The sequence below is a fragment of the Bicyclus anynana genome, chromosome 4 (genome assembly GCF_947172395.1).
Source record: "Bicyclus anynana chromosome 4, ilBicAnyn1.1, whole genome shotgun sequence".
Classification (NCBI taxonomy): Eukaryota; Metazoa; Arthropoda; class Insecta; order Lepidoptera; family Nymphalidae; genus Bicyclus; species Bicyclus anynana.
The window spans coordinates 8,000,833-8,021,568 of record NC_069086.1 but is presented as its reverse complement, the minus strand read 5'-3'; the positions used below and the strand labels follow the sequence as shown (position 1 = coordinate 8,021,568).

The 20,736-nt window shown below is 35.9% G+C and overlaps 1 protein-coding gene across 2 annotated transcripts in view; it reads right to left on the bottom strand.

The window, feature by feature from the left end:
• Nucleotides 1-725: 725 nt before the first annotated feature.
• Nucleotides 726-20,736, bottom strand: part of LOC112045659 (aquaporin AQPAe.a) — a 59,861-nt gene continuing 39,850 nt past the window's right edge. For both annotated transcript variants that reach the window (XM_052891604.1, XM_052891605.1), the window contains exons 3-7: nt 15,968-16,092; nt 11,933-12,202; nt 8,337-8,501; nt 3,944-4,069; nt 726-2,586 (exon numbers count right to left, since the gene is read on the bottom strand). In XM_052891604.1, coding sequence (XP_052747564.1) covers nt 2,548-2,586; nt 3,944-4,069; nt 8,337-8,501; nt 11,933-12,202; nt 15,968-16,092 — 725 coding nt within the window. In that variant the 3' untranslated portion in view covers nt 726-2,547. The remainder of the gene's footprint in view (nt 2,587-3,943; nt 4,070-8,336; nt 8,502-11,932; nt 12,203-15,967; nt 16,093-20,736) is intronic.

Sequence of the window (20,736 nt, the reverse complement as noted above, 5' to 3'; positions counted from 1 at the left end):
TGTGTTGTGAATGCATTAGGGGTCTGGTGATGAAGACTGAGGACAGTTAAGAAAACTCCTCATTGGTTATTCCTTTCATGTTTTTTGTCTATTCATATTACGTGTGGAAGGGGCAGTAAAATTTTGTATGTGAGTTAAGGTAGTATGTTCAAAATTGGAATTTTTGGAATAGTGGTATGCTAACACTAAAAATGAAAAAATAAAAATTTTAATAAAAAAAAATTAACCAACCAACACAAAAATTAACCTTAACTAAAAAGCAAAAAAAAAACATCTTAACTATGTGCTACCTTCTGATCAGTTTGAATGCGGTACGAATCCAGTGTCGTGTTTTAATTAAAGCTTTCTGAAAGAACTATAGAAATTTTGTAATTTAAACGGCTTGGCCTTCAAACTGATCAGAAGGTAATACTGATCATAGGTAAGATGTTACTTTTTGCTTAATTTTAGGTTATTTTTTGTGTTGGAAGTCAGTTGAATTCTTTTTATTAAATTGTATTATTATATTCGACCAACACCGAAGCTTTCGCAAAACTGCTGGATCAAGGGTCCGATACAGAAACAATATTGAAACGGCGCATATTGTGAGGAGGTACCTCACTCTGGAGCTCTGACCACCTTTTTATATTATATTTTGTATTTTATTAAAATTGTTAATTTAAAAGAAAAAGGACAAATAAATAAACAAGAGAAAAAAAATCATAAGGTTTAAAAAAAATAAGCCATTGAGTAGTAAAATATATTTATTGAACTTAGTCTAGAACACAAACATTGACACATACAAGTTTATATATTTCCGTTTTCTCGTAAAGTATAAGTTACTAAAAATGTAATGTTTACATTAGAATTGAACAAAATATTGAACAATAAATCTTAATTCTTATGAAAATACAGATTACAAAATTGAAACCATCGAAGAATAACAGATTTTTTCAAAATAATTTCAACATTTTTGTTCTACACTTATCAGAACATACTCGCATAATTTGTTTTTCGCTAAGATAGCTAGTATAGCGTTCAAAATGTTCTAATCTTTTTTTAGATTTAAAAAAAATTCGTAGGTAGATTGTAAAAAGGTAAAATGGTCTTTATAAATTCCAAATTATGAACACATCCTTTGTATTTTTCATTTTATATTTAAAAAAAACAAACAATTTTTTGTGCTTAGAAAAGTAATTTACTAAATATTACCATTATTAATAATGACGTCATAATCTACATTCTATTTGTGTCAATAATAATAATAATTTAAATCCTTATTAAAATACCTACTTTGTAGTATTTATTTATTATTGTAGAAAAATCTTGAAATTTTATTTTATGCTATTTTATTAATTAAATGAAAAAGGAAGTATTTTCAAATGTGGTTATTTCGAATGGAGTTAAATAGGTGAGTATAGAAGAAATATGTAAGTATCTACAATATTTATATAATTATTATATTTCAATAACTTAATTAATAATAACAAATGGCAGTAAAGATCCAATTTTTTGAATACAACAGTAATAATTGGGTTACTAAAATATTCATTGTATAAAAATAAAAATATTAAGTAGTTATAAACAACTCCAATTGTGTATATTATATTGTTTACGAACAAGAGATTTTTTTTTACATCAACGATATTTTATAAATTATAATATCGTTGCCTTACATAGAAATTAATAAAATGTACGTATTATGCAGTAAATATTGTGTTTTTTCTTAACTTATTTCTTGTGTAAGTTACTTATAAATAGATATTTTTTTTTATTACTTGTATATAATAAAAATATTTGTTTAAATTTTTTTATAGGTAATATTTTTTTTTGTTTCATATGCATTTTGTGATATTTATGTTTGCACTAAAAGATTTACAACGAAATCGCTTATTTAGGTAGGTACATATAATGTTCAAATACCATCATAAAGCACAAAAAGGCACGTGTAGGACGGAAAAGAGAGGAATAATCTGCAATTGTTATTACCTAATTAACAAATTTTTATAGTGATGATAGCGCAACTTAAGAAAGATTGTATAATTGTGATCCTGCAACTTACAGGTAAGTTCTATACCTAATCATGATCATGCATTACACAGAAGTTAGTAAAATTAATGGTTGTATTATATCTTACAAGTAAGTTATGATTGCGTAAGTTACCGGTAAGTCCGTATACTTGTGATGGCGAAACTTCTAAGTAAGCTTGTAATAAATAATGATTGAACAACTTACAAGTAAGTTTGTATTGTAAGTATGATTAGGATCGCATAACTTACAGATAAGGTATGAATGCGCAAATGACAGGTAAATCTTAATTTCATTATTTTATTATTTCATTATTATTTTATTATTTCTTTTCAAATGATCGCAAACTTAGAGTGGTGATATAATTACTATCGCGGAACTTACAGGTAAGTTCGTGTAGGTAATAATCACACAACTTACAGGTAAGTGAATAATTTACAGGTAACGTTGGTAGGTGGCAGGGCGGGTGAGGTGCGGGCGGGTGTCGCTGGGGACGGAGATAGGGGAGGGGGGTCGCGGGGGGCCGCGCTGCAATCGCCTTCAGGCCATGTCTTCGCCTTTGCCGTCCAACCGTTTCAGCTGAAAGGTTATAAAAAGTGACTTTAGGTATAAGATTACTATAAAATGGTTATTGGAAAATACTCAGTATATAGAATTCTTAAAATGGCTTCATATAAGCCCGTGTCTAAAGGGCCAGTGCCTTCCCTTAGTTACATGGTCTATAAAAACAATAATAAATACAGTAGTGGTACTCATATAACCATACTATACCATATGAGTACCAGTACTTTACCAAATCTGCCCTGTGAGCGCCGATTGTTTTCATGATTTTTTGTACCGATAAGATATTGATCATCACTAATACTGTTCTGGTCTAAGAGTCTGCGATGGTCAGACCTTTGCCATTTTATTAAAGCTCAAGTTTTTCTACTTGTAACTGGTTGTTATCATTATTAATTATGATACTGTTGGATTTCATAAAGGTTCATAAAATATGATATCTAGAAGTAAAACGAGCTCACACTTTGTTCAACGGTCCACGCTGTGGGAGCCAGACGTCCAGAACGCTTGTAAAAATCACAATATAAACAATAAACAGGGATCTAGTTACTCAAATTATTTTGAATTATGTACCTTAATTCTAAAATTATTATTGATAATAATAAAAATTCAATTGAGTAGATCATCATCCGTGAGCTGTGATAGCCTAGTGGATATGACCTCTGCCTCCGATTCCGGAGAGCGTAGGTTCGAACCCGATCCGGGGCAAGCACCTCCAACTTTTCTGTTGTATGCGGGTTTCCTCACGATGTTTTCCTTCACCGTTTGAGACACGTCATATTTAATTTCTTAAAATGCACACAACTGAAAAGTTGGAGGTGCAGAGGTCATATCCACTGGGCTATCGCGGCTCACTCGTCGGATGAATAAACCGACTAAAACCCCACGGTGTTCCGTAAGCTACCGCAATCCAGTCAGGCATCAGTGACAGATTCCCCGTATCTATCACCTGGAGGTCCTCTTTTTTTTATTCTTTACAAGTTAGCCCTTGACAACAATCTCACCTGGTGGTAAGTGATGATGCAGTCTAAGATGATAGCGGGCTAACTTGTTAGGAGGAGGATGAAAATCCACACACCTAGCCATTCGCTGCTCGCGAGTATTTTATCGGTGAGCCCGTCTGCGTTGAAGAAGCCGACAGGGAATGCGGTTTTAATCTACCGTTGAGAGCTATTTAAAAAATCTTTATATTCTTCTATCGCGCGGAGCATGATACTGTGCTCGCCTATTGCCCTTAGTGGTAGTTATATTTTTTTACATGTCACGTAACGGATACGATGGACGACCGGTCGCCCATTTAGGAGTCAAATGGCTAGTAAAGGAGGCAGCCTAAGTCTACCCTGGTTGATCTTTATCCTGTGTCTGTATATCTTACCTCTTTCTCGTCGGCGGCGACGGGTCGGTACCGCGGGGACGGCACGTCGGGCGCGGGCGCGGAGAAGCCATGCACATATAAAAGTGCAGCCGCCACGCCGCCTGCCACCGGGCCCGCCCAGTACACCTGCGACAAATTTCACTACACTCAACCTGAGTTACTTACTAGTTAGTCAGTAATTTTAAGTTATAGTTAGTAAGATTGTTACGGATTAGTTAATCCCTAAAAATCATATGATCATCATAAGCAAAAAGTTGGAGGTGCATGTCCTGGTCCACATTCTAATGTACGCCCTCTGAAGGCAGAGGTCATATGACAAAAAGTCATATAAAATGTAAGTACCTACTGGTACCAACAAATTACTTTAAGGATTTCTAAGTGGAGGAGGTTCTATAGTAGGTATAGGGTTAGGACGAGGACGAGTGGTGACGGGACGTAGTGTTATGTAGGTAAACACCACTTCACTCTGTGCTTCCTTTCGTGTGCATTTAGTATAAAGCGATATTTCCAAAAAAATTAGGTTCCTGTTCGAAATAATACACATAATGTGTGCAGCGAGCTTTAAGCTCATGACATCTCACCAGACAGAGGTGGTTGGTGTCAGAAAATCAATGGACTCTCTAAGGAAGTACCTACTTTACTAAACATTACTAACTATTGCCCTCGTTCAGCTAATCCGGTAAAATTATCAGATAAACAAATACTAAGTGCTTAGGACTTATGCAGTTCAATAGATTTTATCTACAATGATATCGCCGACAAATTCTTAACAAAAAATAAGAATTGTTATTGATTTCGATATTATCGTTTATCATATCGATGTATTGGCAATTTAATAGTTCACTAGTCGTTCGCCGCGGCTTCTCTCTACGACCATATAGATCTCTAGTACACTCTAGTTGAAAATGTCTTGTTTTTTATTAATCAAATCTTTTCGCTGGTCAGATTCTGAGGTGGGCTTATATTTTATATATTTTTCTATTTAAATCTTAATACATTTAACCGATCTATTCTAAGCATACGAATAATCTTGGTTGTCTGTTAATATAATATTACGAGTATATTTAGGTACTTATATTTTGTATACTTATATGTACAACTAGCGGACGCCCGCTACTTCGTCAGCTTATACTCAAATTAGTGTAAGCTTTATGTTCAACCCCCGTTTGAACCCCAAACCAAGGTTTCGGGGTTGAATTTTCAAATTTTTTTACATTACATTTCGTAACTTTTCTGATGATTTTTGCACAAATTTTTATACTCCCTTCTCTTTTTATTGTAGGGATAAAAAGTAGCCTATGCTCTGCTCCAAGGTCCCATTTATCATAATACCAAAATTCATTCGGTTCAACGTGAAAAGGTAACAGACAGACAGATAGACAGACTTACTTTTACATTTATAATATTCGGTAGCGTTATCTGAATTAGGGGCTAGGGCATCTCAAAAAGCAGTATCTCATGGGGCCAAGGTCGATATCGATTTTATTAACTTAGATAAAATGCTAACAACAATGCAATATTGTTTTTACGTATCATACCTACCTAGGTAGGCAGGTGCCGTCTACCTCGTACATGCAAAAATATCCTATCCAGAGTACCTAATAAATTTATGAACTTGGAGGGCTATTCTATAAAGATGTTTTGTATATTAGCCGTCCTGTACCGGAGAAGGAATTTTGCATTTACAACCAAGTTTTTTTTATTATTAAAAAAAACTTAGGGCCTGCAAAATTCTATATATAATAGATCTTACAATATTATACGAGTAAAATCCTTAAAACAGTACGTGCATATTATAACATGAAAAATTTGGAAACGAATAAAAAATATGTTTTTATATAAATTAAGAAAGATACCTTTATGTAAAAAAATTTGCTAAATTTCATCTTGAGCTTTAATGTATTCTAAGTTCAAAATCTATACAATTTGGCACCCACTTAGATATCAGTTCTTTTGTCGGCAAAATCGACAACGACACACTCTTGTAATATTGAACTTGGCTCTCATCTTCACGTTTATGTTTTGATAGGATTAAATTAAACCAGTCCAAAGTTTACCTGACATGAGTTAGTGATGATTATTGAGAATAGCAGTATATATTATAAAATACCTAATGAATCTGATAGGTATTAATGTAAATCTGAGAAGCAACCTCTATTGAAAGAGATATTCAATAAAAACTAGGCAGCACTAAATACCATAATGGTGATTGGTCGAGGTAATTGACGTATTTAACAGGTGTTGTTTTGCACATAACTACATTTTTACCCAAGATGGATCTTCCATAGATATCATATGAAGCTAACTAGCTGACGCCCGCGACTCCGCGCGAAATACTGTCTTACAAAAGCCCGCGGGAACCTTGATGGATGTAATCTATAGAATTTAAACTATCGTGAGTATCAATTAGTAATTTATAGAATTTTGCATCCATTTAGATATCACTTATTTTGTCGGCAAAATCGATAACGAGATACATTTGTAATATTGAATTTGGCTCCCATTTTTACATTTATGTTTTAATAAAATTAAATTAAACCAGTCCAAAATCGGGATAAAACGCATATCTAAATGTTCTCCTCTAAGGAACAATTTACCTCTTTACCAAATTTCACTTAAATCGGTTCAGTTTTCACGGCCGTGAAAAGGTATCAGACAGACAGACTTACTTTAGTAGCATTTAGAATATTAGTATGGATTAGTTTTACGATTATACCTAAGTAACGTATTTAGCTACCTATATAGACTTGGATGTATCTATCTATAGTTTCGTGATCGTTGATGACCTCACGCCGTGTTCAATCTCATGTACAATCACAATTAATCATGACTATATTAGGGCCTATGGGATAATTTTAATAAATCATTCATGTTAATATAGCCTATATAAATGTCTAAATGCGTGTTTACCACTGAATTATAAATGCAAAACTATTTCTTTTTATTTATAATAATTTATATTGTTATTTTCAGTTGTGTAGTTTTTTATTCAGGTACAGCAGCGCAGCGAGCAGGAAAAATGGGTTATGTTGTGTTGATAAATTGTCTAAAACAGGTATCAAATGTAGAACTCTATTACGAGTACCTAAGTTGAACCAAAATGTCAGTTGCCTGCGTAAAGACTCACCCAATGATCACTCCACTCGCTAGCAACTAGAGCAGATCCGAACGCGCGCGGTGGTTCATGGCGGAGCCGGTGTAGTCCACCGCCAGCAGGTGGCCCAGCGTCACTGTCAGCCCGATGGCGAGAGGACAACAAAGACTCACCCAATGATCACTCCACTCGCTGGCAACTAGAACAGATCCGAACGAGCGCGCGGGGTTCATGGCGGAGCCGGTGTAGTCCACCGCCAGCAGATGCCCCAGCGTCACTGTCAGCCCGATGGCGAGGGAACAACAAAGACTCACCCAATGATCACTCCACTCGCTGGCAACTAGAACAGATCCGAACGAGCGCGCGGGGTTCATGGCGGAGCCGGTGTAGTCCACCGCCAGCAGGTGGCCCAGCGTCACTGTCAGCCCGATGGCGAGAGGACAACAAAGACTCACCCAATGATCACTCCACTCGCTGGCAACTAGAACAGATCCGAACGAGCGCGCGGGGTTCATGGCGGAGCCGGTGTAGTCCACCGCCAGCAGATGGCCCAGCGTCACTGTCAGCCCGATGGCGAGGGAACAACAAAGACTCACCCAATGATCACTCCACTCGCTGGCAACTAGAACAGATCCGAACGAGCGCGCGGGGTTCATGGCGGAGCCGGTGTAGTCCACCGCCAGCAGATGGCCCAGCGTCACTGTCAGCCCGATGGCGAGGGAACAACAAAGACTCACCCAATGATCACTCCACTCGCTGGCAACTAGAACAGATCCGAACGAGCGCGCGGGGTTCATGGCGGAGCCGGTGTAGTCCACCGCCAGCAGATGGCCCAGCGTCACTGTCAGCCCGATGGCGAGGGAACAACAAAGACTCACCCAATGATCACTCCACTCGCTGGCAACTAGAACAGATCCGAACGAGCGCGCGGGGTTCATGGCGGAGCCGGTGTAGTCCACCGCCAGCAGGTGGCCCAGCGTCACTGTCAGCCCGTTGGCGAGAGGACAACAAAGACTCACCCAATGATCACTCCACTCGCTGGCAACTAGAACAGATCCGAACGAGCGCGCGGGGTTCATGGCGGAGCCGGTGTAGTCCACCGCCAGCAGATGGCCCAGCGTCACTGTCAGCCCGATGGCGAGGGAATAACAAAGACTAACCCAATGATCACTCCACTCGCTGGCAACTAGAGCAGATCCGAAGGAGCGCGCGGGGTTCATGGCGGAGCCAGTGTAGTCCACCGCCAGCAGGTGTCCCAACGTCACTGTCAGCCCGATGACGAGGGAACAACAAACTCACCCAATGATCACTCCACTCGCTGGCAACTAAAGCAGATCCGAAGGAGCGCGCAGGGTTCATGGCGGAGCCGGTGTAGTCCACCGCCAGCAGGTGGCCCAGCGTCACTGTCAGCCCGATGGCGAGGGGCGCCGTTGACTTGCTGTCGGGTTTGTTCGGGTCGCACACCTGTGGAATTACCAGCGCAGTTAAATATAATTCTATAACTAAACCATAACTATCCTACTATGGGACGTAGTATAAAACGTAGTGACCGAATCACTATGGCGAATAATAAAAATTCATGTTAAAACATGAATTTTTTGGAGTTTTTGTTTGACCTGTAGTTACCTACTAATTCATAATTATACTTTGCATTGGCTTAACTTAAGTTATTGATTTAACGTCAGCGAAACTATTTCATCCCGCCTAGCAGTTCATGTCAAATGCTATTATATCGTCACGCAAGGCACAATGCGAATTTTAGGTGAAAGACCGTTGCTAGATAGTAAATAGGTACCTAGTACCTACAATTTTTGTCTATTAGACAGTGGAAAATTGTATTCATTTAAGTATTTGTTAGTATAGGTTTTTTTAACATCACGTCACCTTTGTGTTGTCACGTCACATTCGGTTTCGTTTTACGGTCAAGCTAAACGAATTAAATCCCTTTATAACACGTTTGCTCGAAAAGTATCGCTTATTTCACCAATTTCAATATTGTAATGTATCTCATTACGCACATGTGCCGTAAATTTAAAAGAAAATTATACGACTGGTTGATAAGTAAAACCTACTATAATGTCAAAGAACTATTAAATTAAAATGTAAAGTAAAATGCACGTGTGCCTTAATGTAATATAAAACCTTTAGCATCCGTGTAAAAACGAACGGTTCTTTATTAAATCTTGGCAAAGAGCTTTTATGTCAAAAAAGTGCTTAACATTTTATGAATAAAATTAACTTTGTGAGCTAAAATATAATAAAAAAACATTTCATTTTAATAATTTTGACAATAAATTACAACTACTTATAGTAGGTAGTTACCTGCAGTAAAATAAGTGTTAACTGCAGATGTGAATTTAATCTAAATATATAATTATTTCTGACCATTTAACTAATTTCTTAGAATTCATTCTTTAAAACAAATTGCTTTGTTTTTGTTGTTCACATTGGTAGGTACCTAAATGCCGTGAAGTGAAGGAAAAACCGCTTGCTTAACGAATACCTACCTAGCAACGATTTGAATATTTCAATGTGCACAAATTAGCGTGCCTGGATTAACTCGATTCACTTTAGTAATGACAGTCATCACGGAAGCTAATGTTTTATTACTATTCTACAGCAGGCGTAAATATGCGTTGTTTACGTATTAGGTTTAAATAAAGGTGGACACATACTTATAACCACCATAGAATTAGCACCTCATTCGATTAACCTAACCTCTGACAAAAAATAAATTATTGCTTAGGTCATTATCCCTAATGTCAGCTGACGATCAAGTAATCTCACATGCCCGCAGCGCTAACGGCTTGACATCCGATAAAACTGATCGTGTGTTGGTCGCGATGTGCATGCATCATGTCGATCGCGACAAAGTAATGTAGCTTCCTAACAGTGAAATAATTTTTACTAAAATCGGTTTATTAGTTTCGAATTCAGAGTTTCAGATGAGATTCTTGGATAAATAAGATTGCAGTAATGTTACAAGTATACGTCTACATTTAATTGCTTCACCTAACATAACGTAGGAGCCTATTTCTTGCCGCTTTAAATATGCAATGTTGTGTACTTTACTATGTGCATAATATGCTGATGGTTTAGAGCTCGTTAGTACTAATCCAAACAAAGCATTAAAATTTTAAATCGTAAATCGCCTGGAAATGTTGGCAAGATTCCATACTTGCCTCAAATTACAGCTACGATCGGCAATTTGAATTCAACAAGAAATTCATTAGAATATAATGCTTTTTACGAGAGTCCGTCAAGTTTATTCATCTAGAACATAGGTTCTCAACCTTACGGCTTTACGAGTATTTTGTCAACCGCCCTTTTCAGACATTTTTACAATACCTCAAGTTCTTACAAAAATTCGATTTAAAAATCAAGATTTAACCAATCCAGCCGCCCTAGCCAAGTGGCACGTCGATTCTCTTTCTACGATCGCTAACGCTTCGAAAACTAGAAAAATGTATGGGATTGACATTTGCTATAGACAGGTCACGTGATCAATGGCAGTTTCATGCACCTATGTACTCGTACATATACATGTAAAATCTTTTAGTTCAATTTTCATGTTCATCTAATTACTTGTGAATGTTCACGTACAAATAATTAAAGTATGGATTTTTCTTGTTTTACTCGCTATTTATTATTATAGACTATTATAATCTGGCTAAATTCCATCTTTGCTCACTAAATTTCTCTAGGCCCTCTATAGCCTAGCTGAGGAACTGAGGTCGCCCACATATGGGCCTTTGACTACACGTTGAGAAACTGTGATCTAGAATGACGTGGTAGGAACTCCATGGAACTGTGGCACAATGTAAACCGGTTTACTCAAAATCATGCCACAGTGATACATAACTATAAATACTTATCGTCAGATCTGTAAAAAATGAGAGCAAGTTCGAGGAAGTAATCGACACCGAAATCTTACAAGTTCAACTTTGCCGCAAACAAAAACTTAACTGGTCTGCTTTTCAGACGCGTAGGATACCTACTTATAATATAGGCTCGAGTTTTTAAAGTTCGGAATTGAACCAAAACTGAAAATGAAAAAATAATCAGTAAATTATTTTCTATATCCTATGCCTATGGGCAAAAACGCATAGGCATAGGATATAGAAAGGATATTATTCAGACTCTTTCTGAAGAATATTATAATACAATTAGTTATTGAGATATTTCCATAGAAAATTAAACCCCTTATTATTATTTTTTTTTTGGTAAATTGTTTATTACATTGCAATTTTTGGTAGCGGATTTTGATTTTTTTCAAAGCCAACATATTGTTCTGAATTCGAATGACTACTTGTTCATAATACTTTTCCGTGACTGCTATAAAACGACTTTATTAAATGTTTCTCTCAGATATTACATATATCTGTATAATAGTATATAGTATAGTATAGTACCTAAATTGCTTTCATCATGTATGAAATAATAAATACAATTATATAAATAATACTTCTCTCTCAGATCAAGGCGCGTTTAGAAACATCGTAACTTTAATTTTAAGTTTTCGTCTTCAATTATCATTAAATCATGTTATAACTTGACGTTTCAAAAGTGCTTGTAAACTAAGTTTAATTGAAATTAATGAATTTTTAGTTTGAGTTTGATGCACTTGATAAATACTACCTTAGACTGATAACCTGTAGACCCGCTACACCTAACAATTTTTGACTTCAAACGTAAGCCACTTCTGTGACTGTGTAGGAGCTAAGCTAACTTCGCCGACTCGCACTCAATCATACTTATCGAAGCGTAGCGATCCGTAAAGTGCCCCGATTTCGGGGCACTTAAAACTGCTTACGAATCCGGCGACTACACACTATCTATGTATTATAAATCTATGACTACTACCTACTTTATACTCTAGGCTTTACTCGACTTACCCCACAAACGACGAACACTAGCACGAATCCCAGGAAGAATTCGATACCGAAGCCTTGCAAAGCGGTCACATTCTTGCCCAGTCCCGTGACGCCGAGTTTCCCAGCCACTGTGTCGGGGGTGAAAGCCTTCAAGAGTCCGGAGCCAGCGGCTGCGCCCGCGCACTGAGCGATGACGTAGAGCACGGCTCTGGCTGGCTTCACTTTACCGGTCGCAGCCATACCAGCTGTGACCGCCGGGTTTACGTGACCTCCTGATACATGACCTATTGCCTGTAATATAAAAATACATATGTATAATTGACTGTTACAGGATATAAAAAAAACAGACTCGAATTGAGAACCTCCTCCTTTTTTTGAAGTCGGTTAGTAAAATGTTTATAAGAAATACACTATTACCCCTGGATGGCAAGGCTTATCCTTATCCTTTATCTCATTAAGCGCCAGCTCTTGGGTCACCTGACAAATGGATCAATTTGTCAGACATAGTATTGAAATTTTTTTTTCCGCCTATAAGAGCCATGATAGTCCAGTGGATGACCTCTGCCTTAAATTCGGAGGGAGTAGGTTCAAATCCGGTTCGGAGCATGCACCTCCTACTTTTCAGTTATTTGCATTTTGAGAAATTAAATATCACGTGTCTCAAACTGTGAAGGAAAACATCGTGAGGAAACCTGCCTATCAGAGAATTTTCTTAATTCTCTAGGTGTGTGTAGTTTGCACATAATATTGGGCCAGCGTGGTGGGCTACTGGCCTAACCCCTCTCATTCTGAGAGAAGACTCGTGCTTACTGGTGAGCTGTTGTTTGCTAATGATGAGTATTGAATTTTTTTTTGGTATCTGATGACCATGGGCCTAAAATCTCAAAGGCAAGCGCCACAAATACACAGTAGTTAGAAGTGACGATTATTTCAGATACTATTCTGTTAATTTTTATTACTTTTAATTTAATTACTACATTTACACAAAATTATACCTATACGTTTTCTGATAAGACGTGTTTTTTTTTTCTGCCACAGTTGGCTCAGCGGTATTTACGGTATCTACGGTTGTATCTATCTAGTTCTACTCTAGTAATTGTCTAGTTATTAATGAAAAATTAATTAAATAATTATTTATATTAATAATATGAACCATCACCACCAATGATTACTGTTTATCGTTGTTATTATTGCTTGAAACCGCATTTTCAGTTTCAGGGAAGTCAAATTTGCATAAGGAAAAAATAATAATTATAATACTTCTTGTAAGTAATATTATGAATATTAATTACTATCCTTGATTTAGTAAATTATTATTATAATTATTTTGAACAATGCAAAGGTATTTCACAAATTTTAATAACAAATAATATTATTGTGGTTTATGCGATAAAGGTTGTACCCGAGGTTATGTCCCGGATTTCACAAGAATTTGTTACTTATTTGTTTCTTATTAATTTAATTATTATTATTAATTCTGCAGCTTGGTTAAAGTTGTCTTAAGTTACGGTAGAATATTGGAACTGATATAAACAATTAACTAGACGTTGCTTGCGATTTTACCACGAGATAATCGATGTTAAAACTTTTTGTGTCAATTTTCTAGAAAATAGGTCGGTATAGTAAGATATCCCGTAATAAATAGATATAAGCCGTACTTTACTTTATTATATATACATCTTTTTCAAGAATTAGGTAACCCGACAGGAATCGCGTTGTTATTAACCAACGCCCTGTTAGGTACCTTTCTCTTCACAATATTCCTTTTTAGGGTTCCGTAGTCAACAAGGAACCATTAGGTATACGTAAGGTACCCACAAGCCACAAGGTACGTACCTAAAGCCCGGTCGATGTCATTAACACCTGATAACACTGTCAGTAATCATTATTAAAATGGCAGTAGCTCATCTAAAGTATGCTCATTACCAGTAATAAATTAACTCTGATAACAATATCATCTATTAAAGTAACGCCATTGCTACTTGTGTAAAGAGACAATAGCATATGGTGATATAGTTAATCTTCGTTATCCTGTCTTTTGATAACAATTATGTAATAAATTATTGCTGTATCTGAAATTGTAGTAAACTTGTGAGCAAAAATTTACAACAATGGAGGAGCAGGCTAGCTTAAACTATAATACCGGTGGTAGAATCTTTACAAATAGTCAACTGACGTGTCATAAGTGATTGTAAACTGAGCCTACTTGAAATAAATGATTTTTGATTTTGATACTTTCACGTCACACTCCAACTCCACATATATATATATATATTATTCTTTTACAAGTTTGCCCTTGACTACAATCTCACCTGATGGTAAGTGATGATGCAGTCTAAGATGGAAGCGGGCTAACTTGTTAGGAGGAGGATAAAAATCCACACCCCTTTTCGGTTTCTATACGACATCGTACCGGAACGCTAAATCGCTTTTCGGTACGTCTTTGTCGGTAGGGTGGTAACTAGCCACGGCCGTAGCCTCCCACCAGCCAGACCTGGACAAATTAAGAAAATCTCAATCGGCCCAGCCGGGGATCGAACCCAGGACCTCCGTTTTGTAAATCCACCGCGCTTACCACTGCGCCACGAAGGCCGTCAGAATATTATACTATAGGTAATGTGTGAAAATTATAATGGGGATGATGACTAGGTTTGAATATATTGATTTTTATGATACATTCGGGTAAATTAGGTCTTGTTAATTAATTTATACATAAAAAGATTGTCTGGACATTTGCAAAATAAACAAGATTATAAAATTTCAAAATTTATTAAAAATCTTTTATCGTAATTACTTGAAAATTCAGCTTTTTACTTGAAAATACAGTTTTAGCTTCCTTACATTAAATGTGACATTTTTTAATATATAAACTATAAACTACAAGCACAAATAATAAAGATATTGGTAATTTTGTTTGAACGCCCATACAAATTTAACGTCATTAACCTACCTACATCGTCATTAATTCGTACCATTTTGTATGGGGCGTTTTTCAGGGATCCGTGGCAGCGCTGCAAATCGGACCCTTTAAATCCCGAAAGTAACGATCGCAGATACCTTGTTACTTTTACAAAATTGCTTTATGAGTAGTTTTCGGAGCTCATTAGTACTTATATTGTTTCACCCTAAATCATAATTTATTGAACTTCCAGAGACATGAAAACCAAGGGTAGGCTTTGACAGTTTTGAACCTGGCACATTTATATTTTCATTCACTAGTCTTTTTTTTTGGATTTCGAACACAGAATTTAAAGAAACAAAAGACAATTTGAAGCCTGTTTGTTGATATCAAACAATCGAATACTAAGAAAACTTGATTTTATTGGTTTACTTGGATTTAATTCTTGAAAGTGTGATTGATCTCTTTGGTCTTGCAACATTACTTATTCTTAACACTAAGGTGAGGTTCTATCAATAATCTATGGATACTTCGCCTGAAGTCGCCGCCCAAGCTGTGGCGCTTATTCAAGCCGGACACTAATTTGCTTAGGCACGGCCTGTGCTTAATTTAAGTCGATCTGCGGTCCGAAATGTTTATATATTAAAATCAAAAGAGATTTATTCATTAGAAAAAATAACGTTTCGCACTTTCTCAGTACTGTACGCTCGGTCGAGTTATTCCCGAAAAGCCGGACTGAGACTGTCCCGCGCGGGACATTTCTTTTTTTTTATTTTTTTTATTTGTGTGTGCCATAGGCTATATGAACACCTTTAATTAATATATATTTTATTCCAAAGATGTAACATATTATTAGTACATTATAGTGATTGGAACCATTAAGTTTGCAATATTACTACTGTAACTTGTGACGGGCGGCCCCGCTCTTCCATATATAGTAGACTAATACATTTGATATAAATACTCATTAATACTAAATTACTAATAATATACAAGAGTGCATGTGTTTGTGATTGTGAGTGGTTTGTGTGTGTTGTGTTTGAGTGGTGTGTGTGAGTATGTGTTCATGAGCATGCGAGTTTGTGCAAGTTTTCGGCTTGATTATGATTTAAAAATAGGGACGTATGTAAGTATGTATGGATAAAGATAATACTTACAGACACGATAGCGAAGACAGAGAGGCCGAAAGCGAGCGCGATGAGTACAATGTCAGCCGGTGCGTCCAAGCCTTGCGAGATGTTGATGCAAGCGCCGCATCCGAACAGATTCAGCAGCAGGTTACCTGTTGGATTGTGTGCATATTAAATTTATTGGTCTAGTGGTTCGGATTACGAGGTCCTGGGTTCGGGCTGTGAAGTACTGAGCTTTTCTTTTTTTTTAATTTTTAGGAAGATCAGAGTCTCGCAAAAGTATGATCATCCAAATGTTCTGGCTTCAAAACTGATTCACAGGACATATCAGAGCAGGCTTAAAAGAAAGCACATTATTTAGACATATTATTATAAAAACAATAAGGGGATGTTCTCACTGGGGAAAACACTCGAAAAGCGAAGTTATCATAGAACATATCTGTATCATAGTTTATTGCCATAGACTATATATTTTGCTGTGAAATCGTCTCAGACCATAGATAATCCTTTGTCAAAGTCTCAGACTAATTACAATTCATTAGACAATCGTTTCCTCACTTTAGTTTGTAAGATTGTAGATATAGTTATTTGTAATACCTTAGTTTATTTTTCGTTTTAATTTTTGTAATTGTGGTTTGTGTTTCTCTTGTATTATTATTATTTTTTTTTTTTTATTATTTTGTTCTTTGTAAATCTGTGTAAATGTACTTCTTTTCTGTAAAACTTTAATCAGCTGGCGGCTTAGGATACCTATTGGGTGCATAACTTAGTATTTTAAGGCACAAAATTTATTATAGTATTATATTATATTTAATAATATTATATTGATTATCTTATATTATTTATTTATATTATATTAATCATTTATTTATTTATTTATTTTTTATATAATTTTATACAGTTATGAATATTAATAGTTTATTTACAGATAATGTATCTAATTGTGATAGTGATGGATCTGATGAAGACTCTTTCTTTTCTTTGATCGGATCTTCTAACGAAAGTTACCACAGTACTTCAATTCCTATAAATACGCAACTTGAATCCACTTTTGATGCGTTACATAAAAATTTTAATGTTGTACACATAAATGCACAAAGCATACCAGCGCATTTTCCAGATCTCTTAGCGTCATTTGACGTTAAGAATGTGCACGCCATTTTGGTATCTGAGACATTTTTAAAACCCTGCCTTCCTTCCACGTATTACTCGCTGCCAGGTTTCCATTTGATACGTAATGACCGTGTAGGGAAGGGCGGTGGTGGTGTTGCCATTTATTTACGTAGCCATATTCCCTTTTCTATCTTAAGCAAATCTTCGTTATCTCCTGTAGAATCCTCTGAACACTTATTTCTAGAATTATTATTTGGTAGTATTAAGGTGCTATTGGGCGTTTTTTATAGTCCATCATTGCGTGTTGATTATTTTAAACAGTTTGAGACATTGTTGGAGAGCTTTGTACCTAGTGTGAATCATACTATAATAATGGGTGATTTTAATACCTGTTTAATTAAAAATGATCATCGGGCACATAACCTAAAAAACATCGTTAATAGCTCCAACTTGTCATTGCTTAACACTGGTGCTACGCATTTCTTTCCTAACTGCACACCCTCACAGTTGGACCTTATGATTGTTTCAGACCAGAATTTTGTTTGCTGTCATGGACAGCTACCTGCGGAAGCATTTTCATACCACGATCTGGTGTACTTATCTTACAGAGTGCGTCCACCAAAAATTAAACCAACAATAGTCATGCGGCGGAGTTTTAAGAATTTAAACAATGATGATTTTTTACGTGATCTAAACGATGCTGACTGGAATGCAATCCTTAGTGCAGTGACTATAGATGATAAGGTTTCTATTTTTAATTCTATACTTACTGAAATTTTTGATGTTCATGCACCCTTACGACCTATTAAATTAAAACATCTACCTGCACCGTGGCTCACCCATGACATAAAGCAAATAATGTTAAAGCGTAATAAGGCTAAATCTAAATATAAAAGTCACCCAACTGTAACTAATTTGCTTAATTATAGGATGCTAAGGAATAAGTGTACCAAGATCTGTAGAGACGCTCAGCGCAATTATATTCATTCTTCGGTATCAGGGAAAAATACGTTAGATGTGTGGAAATTTTTGGGAACACTAGGTATTGGACGTCAGCGTAACAGTGTATCTGATAGTTTGGATATCAATGCGTTAAATTCTCATTTCTCTAATATTACAACAAACAGTAACTTAAAATCTGAAACTCTTAACTCCATTAATTCACGCGCTAAGCCTGGTTTTCCATTGTTTTCTTTCGATACCGTCAGTATAGTTGAAATAAAAAGACATGTGATTGCTATCAAATCTGATGCTGTTGGTAATGATGGAATTAGTCGCAGAATGATTTGTTTATGTTTAGATGTCATTGCGCCTGTCCTTTGTCATCTGTTTAATGAATCTCTGTCGTCCAATACCTTTCCTAGCGCTTGGCGAATAGCACATGTTATACCAGTTCCTAAAACTTCTAATCCAACTACGTTTTCCCATTTTCGTCCAATCTCCATCCTTCCCTTCCTATCTAAAGTCCTTGAACGCATAGTTCATTCTCAACTCCTAAGTTTTCTAACTAAAAATAATATCCTTAACCCTTTCCAGTCTGGTTTTCGTCGTGGGCACAGTACTGTGACGGCTCTAACGAAGGTCTGTGATGATGCGCGTAATGGAATTGATAAACAGCAAGTAACTATTTTAACGTTGCTTGATTTTTCTAACGCTTTTAATAATGTTGATTTTGAAATTCTTTTGGCTATTCTTGAATCTATTAACATTTCTTCCCCTGTACTTAGATGGTTCCACACCTATTTAAACGGTCGCACACAGTGCATCCGTGTAAAAGAGAAACAATCCTCTTTCTGTTCCATTAGTGCTGGGGTTCCTCAGGGTGGTGTGCTATCTCCTCTTCTTTTTTCCATCTTTATAAATACTCTCACTGAACATCTTTCTTTGCAATATCATCTTTATGCAGATGATTTCCAAGTTTATGCACTGACGTCTGTGGAAAGCATTGCTGAGGTTATTAACCATATCAATAATGATCTTAATGCAGTCTATGATTGGAGTGTAGCGTATGGGCTGTCAGTTAATACTGAGAAGTCTCAAGTAATTATATTAGGTAATTCCAGACAACTTTCCAAGATTAATTTTTCGACTTTACCACCAGTTATTTTTGATGGATCAGTATTGCCTTATAGTGAAACAGTAAAGAATCTTGGTATTATCATGGACAACAATCTTTCCTGGAGACCACAAGTTGCACAAATTAGTAAAAAGATTTTTCAAGCTGTTGGATCCTTAAGAAGATGGAAAAATTTCTTACCTGTTAAGACTAAAACTTTATTGGCCAATGCTCTCCTCCTTCCTATCATAGATTATGCCGATGTTTGTTATCTGGATTTGACTGAGGACCTTCTAAATAAACTCGAACGCTTGCAAAACTTGGCAATAAGATACATATTTGGTCTCAGGAAATTTGATCATATTACAGAATACCGTAGGAAGCTCAAGTGGTTACCTATAAGGCTTCGGCGTAATCTACATATTCTTTCTCTTCTTTACGCTATCCTTTTTCATTACTGGACACCATCCTACTTAAAAGAGCGTTTTAACTTCCTGGGCCCTCGCACTTCTAGGAACACACTACGATCTTGTAGGCAAAACGTTTTAGGTAAGATTAGGTGTAACACTCGAACATATTCAGAGTCTTTTACTATAAAAGCAGCTACACTTTGGAATGCACTCCCAGATCATATTAGACGGTCAAAATCCCTGACTATTTTTAAAAATCGTGTAAGGAAACACTATCTATCATTGTAATATATATGTGTTTATTATATGTATGTAGGTATATATGTATGCATGTATGTAGTTTGTTTGTATGTATGTATGTATGTATGTATATATGTATGTATGTATGTATGTATGTATGTATATTGTATGTATGCATGTATGTATCTATGTAGATGTAGGTGTATGTTATGTATATTTCATGTTTTGCTGTTTTTATCATTATTGTGTACAATTGTAAAAAGTATATATTTTTATGATATGGAAATATTTAATTATAGCGTTTTTATTTATTTATTATATTAGTTATTATTATTTAGTGAATATTACTTATAATTTATTGTATTGCCATTTCCCATCTGACAGGATGTTTAGATTATTTATGATTAGGTTGCCTGGAAGAGATCACTATTAGTGATAAGGTCGCCTTTTGCCCAAAAATGTATGTGTTCTATTGTTATTTTCTGTTTTGTGCAATAAAGTTGTTATAAAATAAATAAAAATAAATATCTGCTTATAGTTCTTACTGATCGCAGATAAACCCAGAGAAAAAAAAAACCTGGGGAGTACGTCGTATTATTTAGTTTATTTTTATAATAATAAAAATTAACTGATGAATCAAGCAGATAGTTCATCTGATGGTAAGTGGCAGAAACCAGATAAGCCGTAAGCTTGGTGGTAGTATTTTCTCGGAGTTCGGTCACATAAAGCTATACTACTTATTACTATATCGATAAGGGTATAAAGTCATTGTGGCACGTTGGTTCTCTTTCTAAAAAAGCTAACGCCTCGAAAACTAAAAAAAATTATATGGGTATGACAGATCCGATCGATGACTTGATCATGTGACCTGTCGATAATGAATGTCATTATCTTAAATTGTTTAAATTTAAAAGCGTTTACGATTGTAGAAAAAGAATCAACGTGGCTACAGACCAAGGTCTGATAAGACTCCTGTT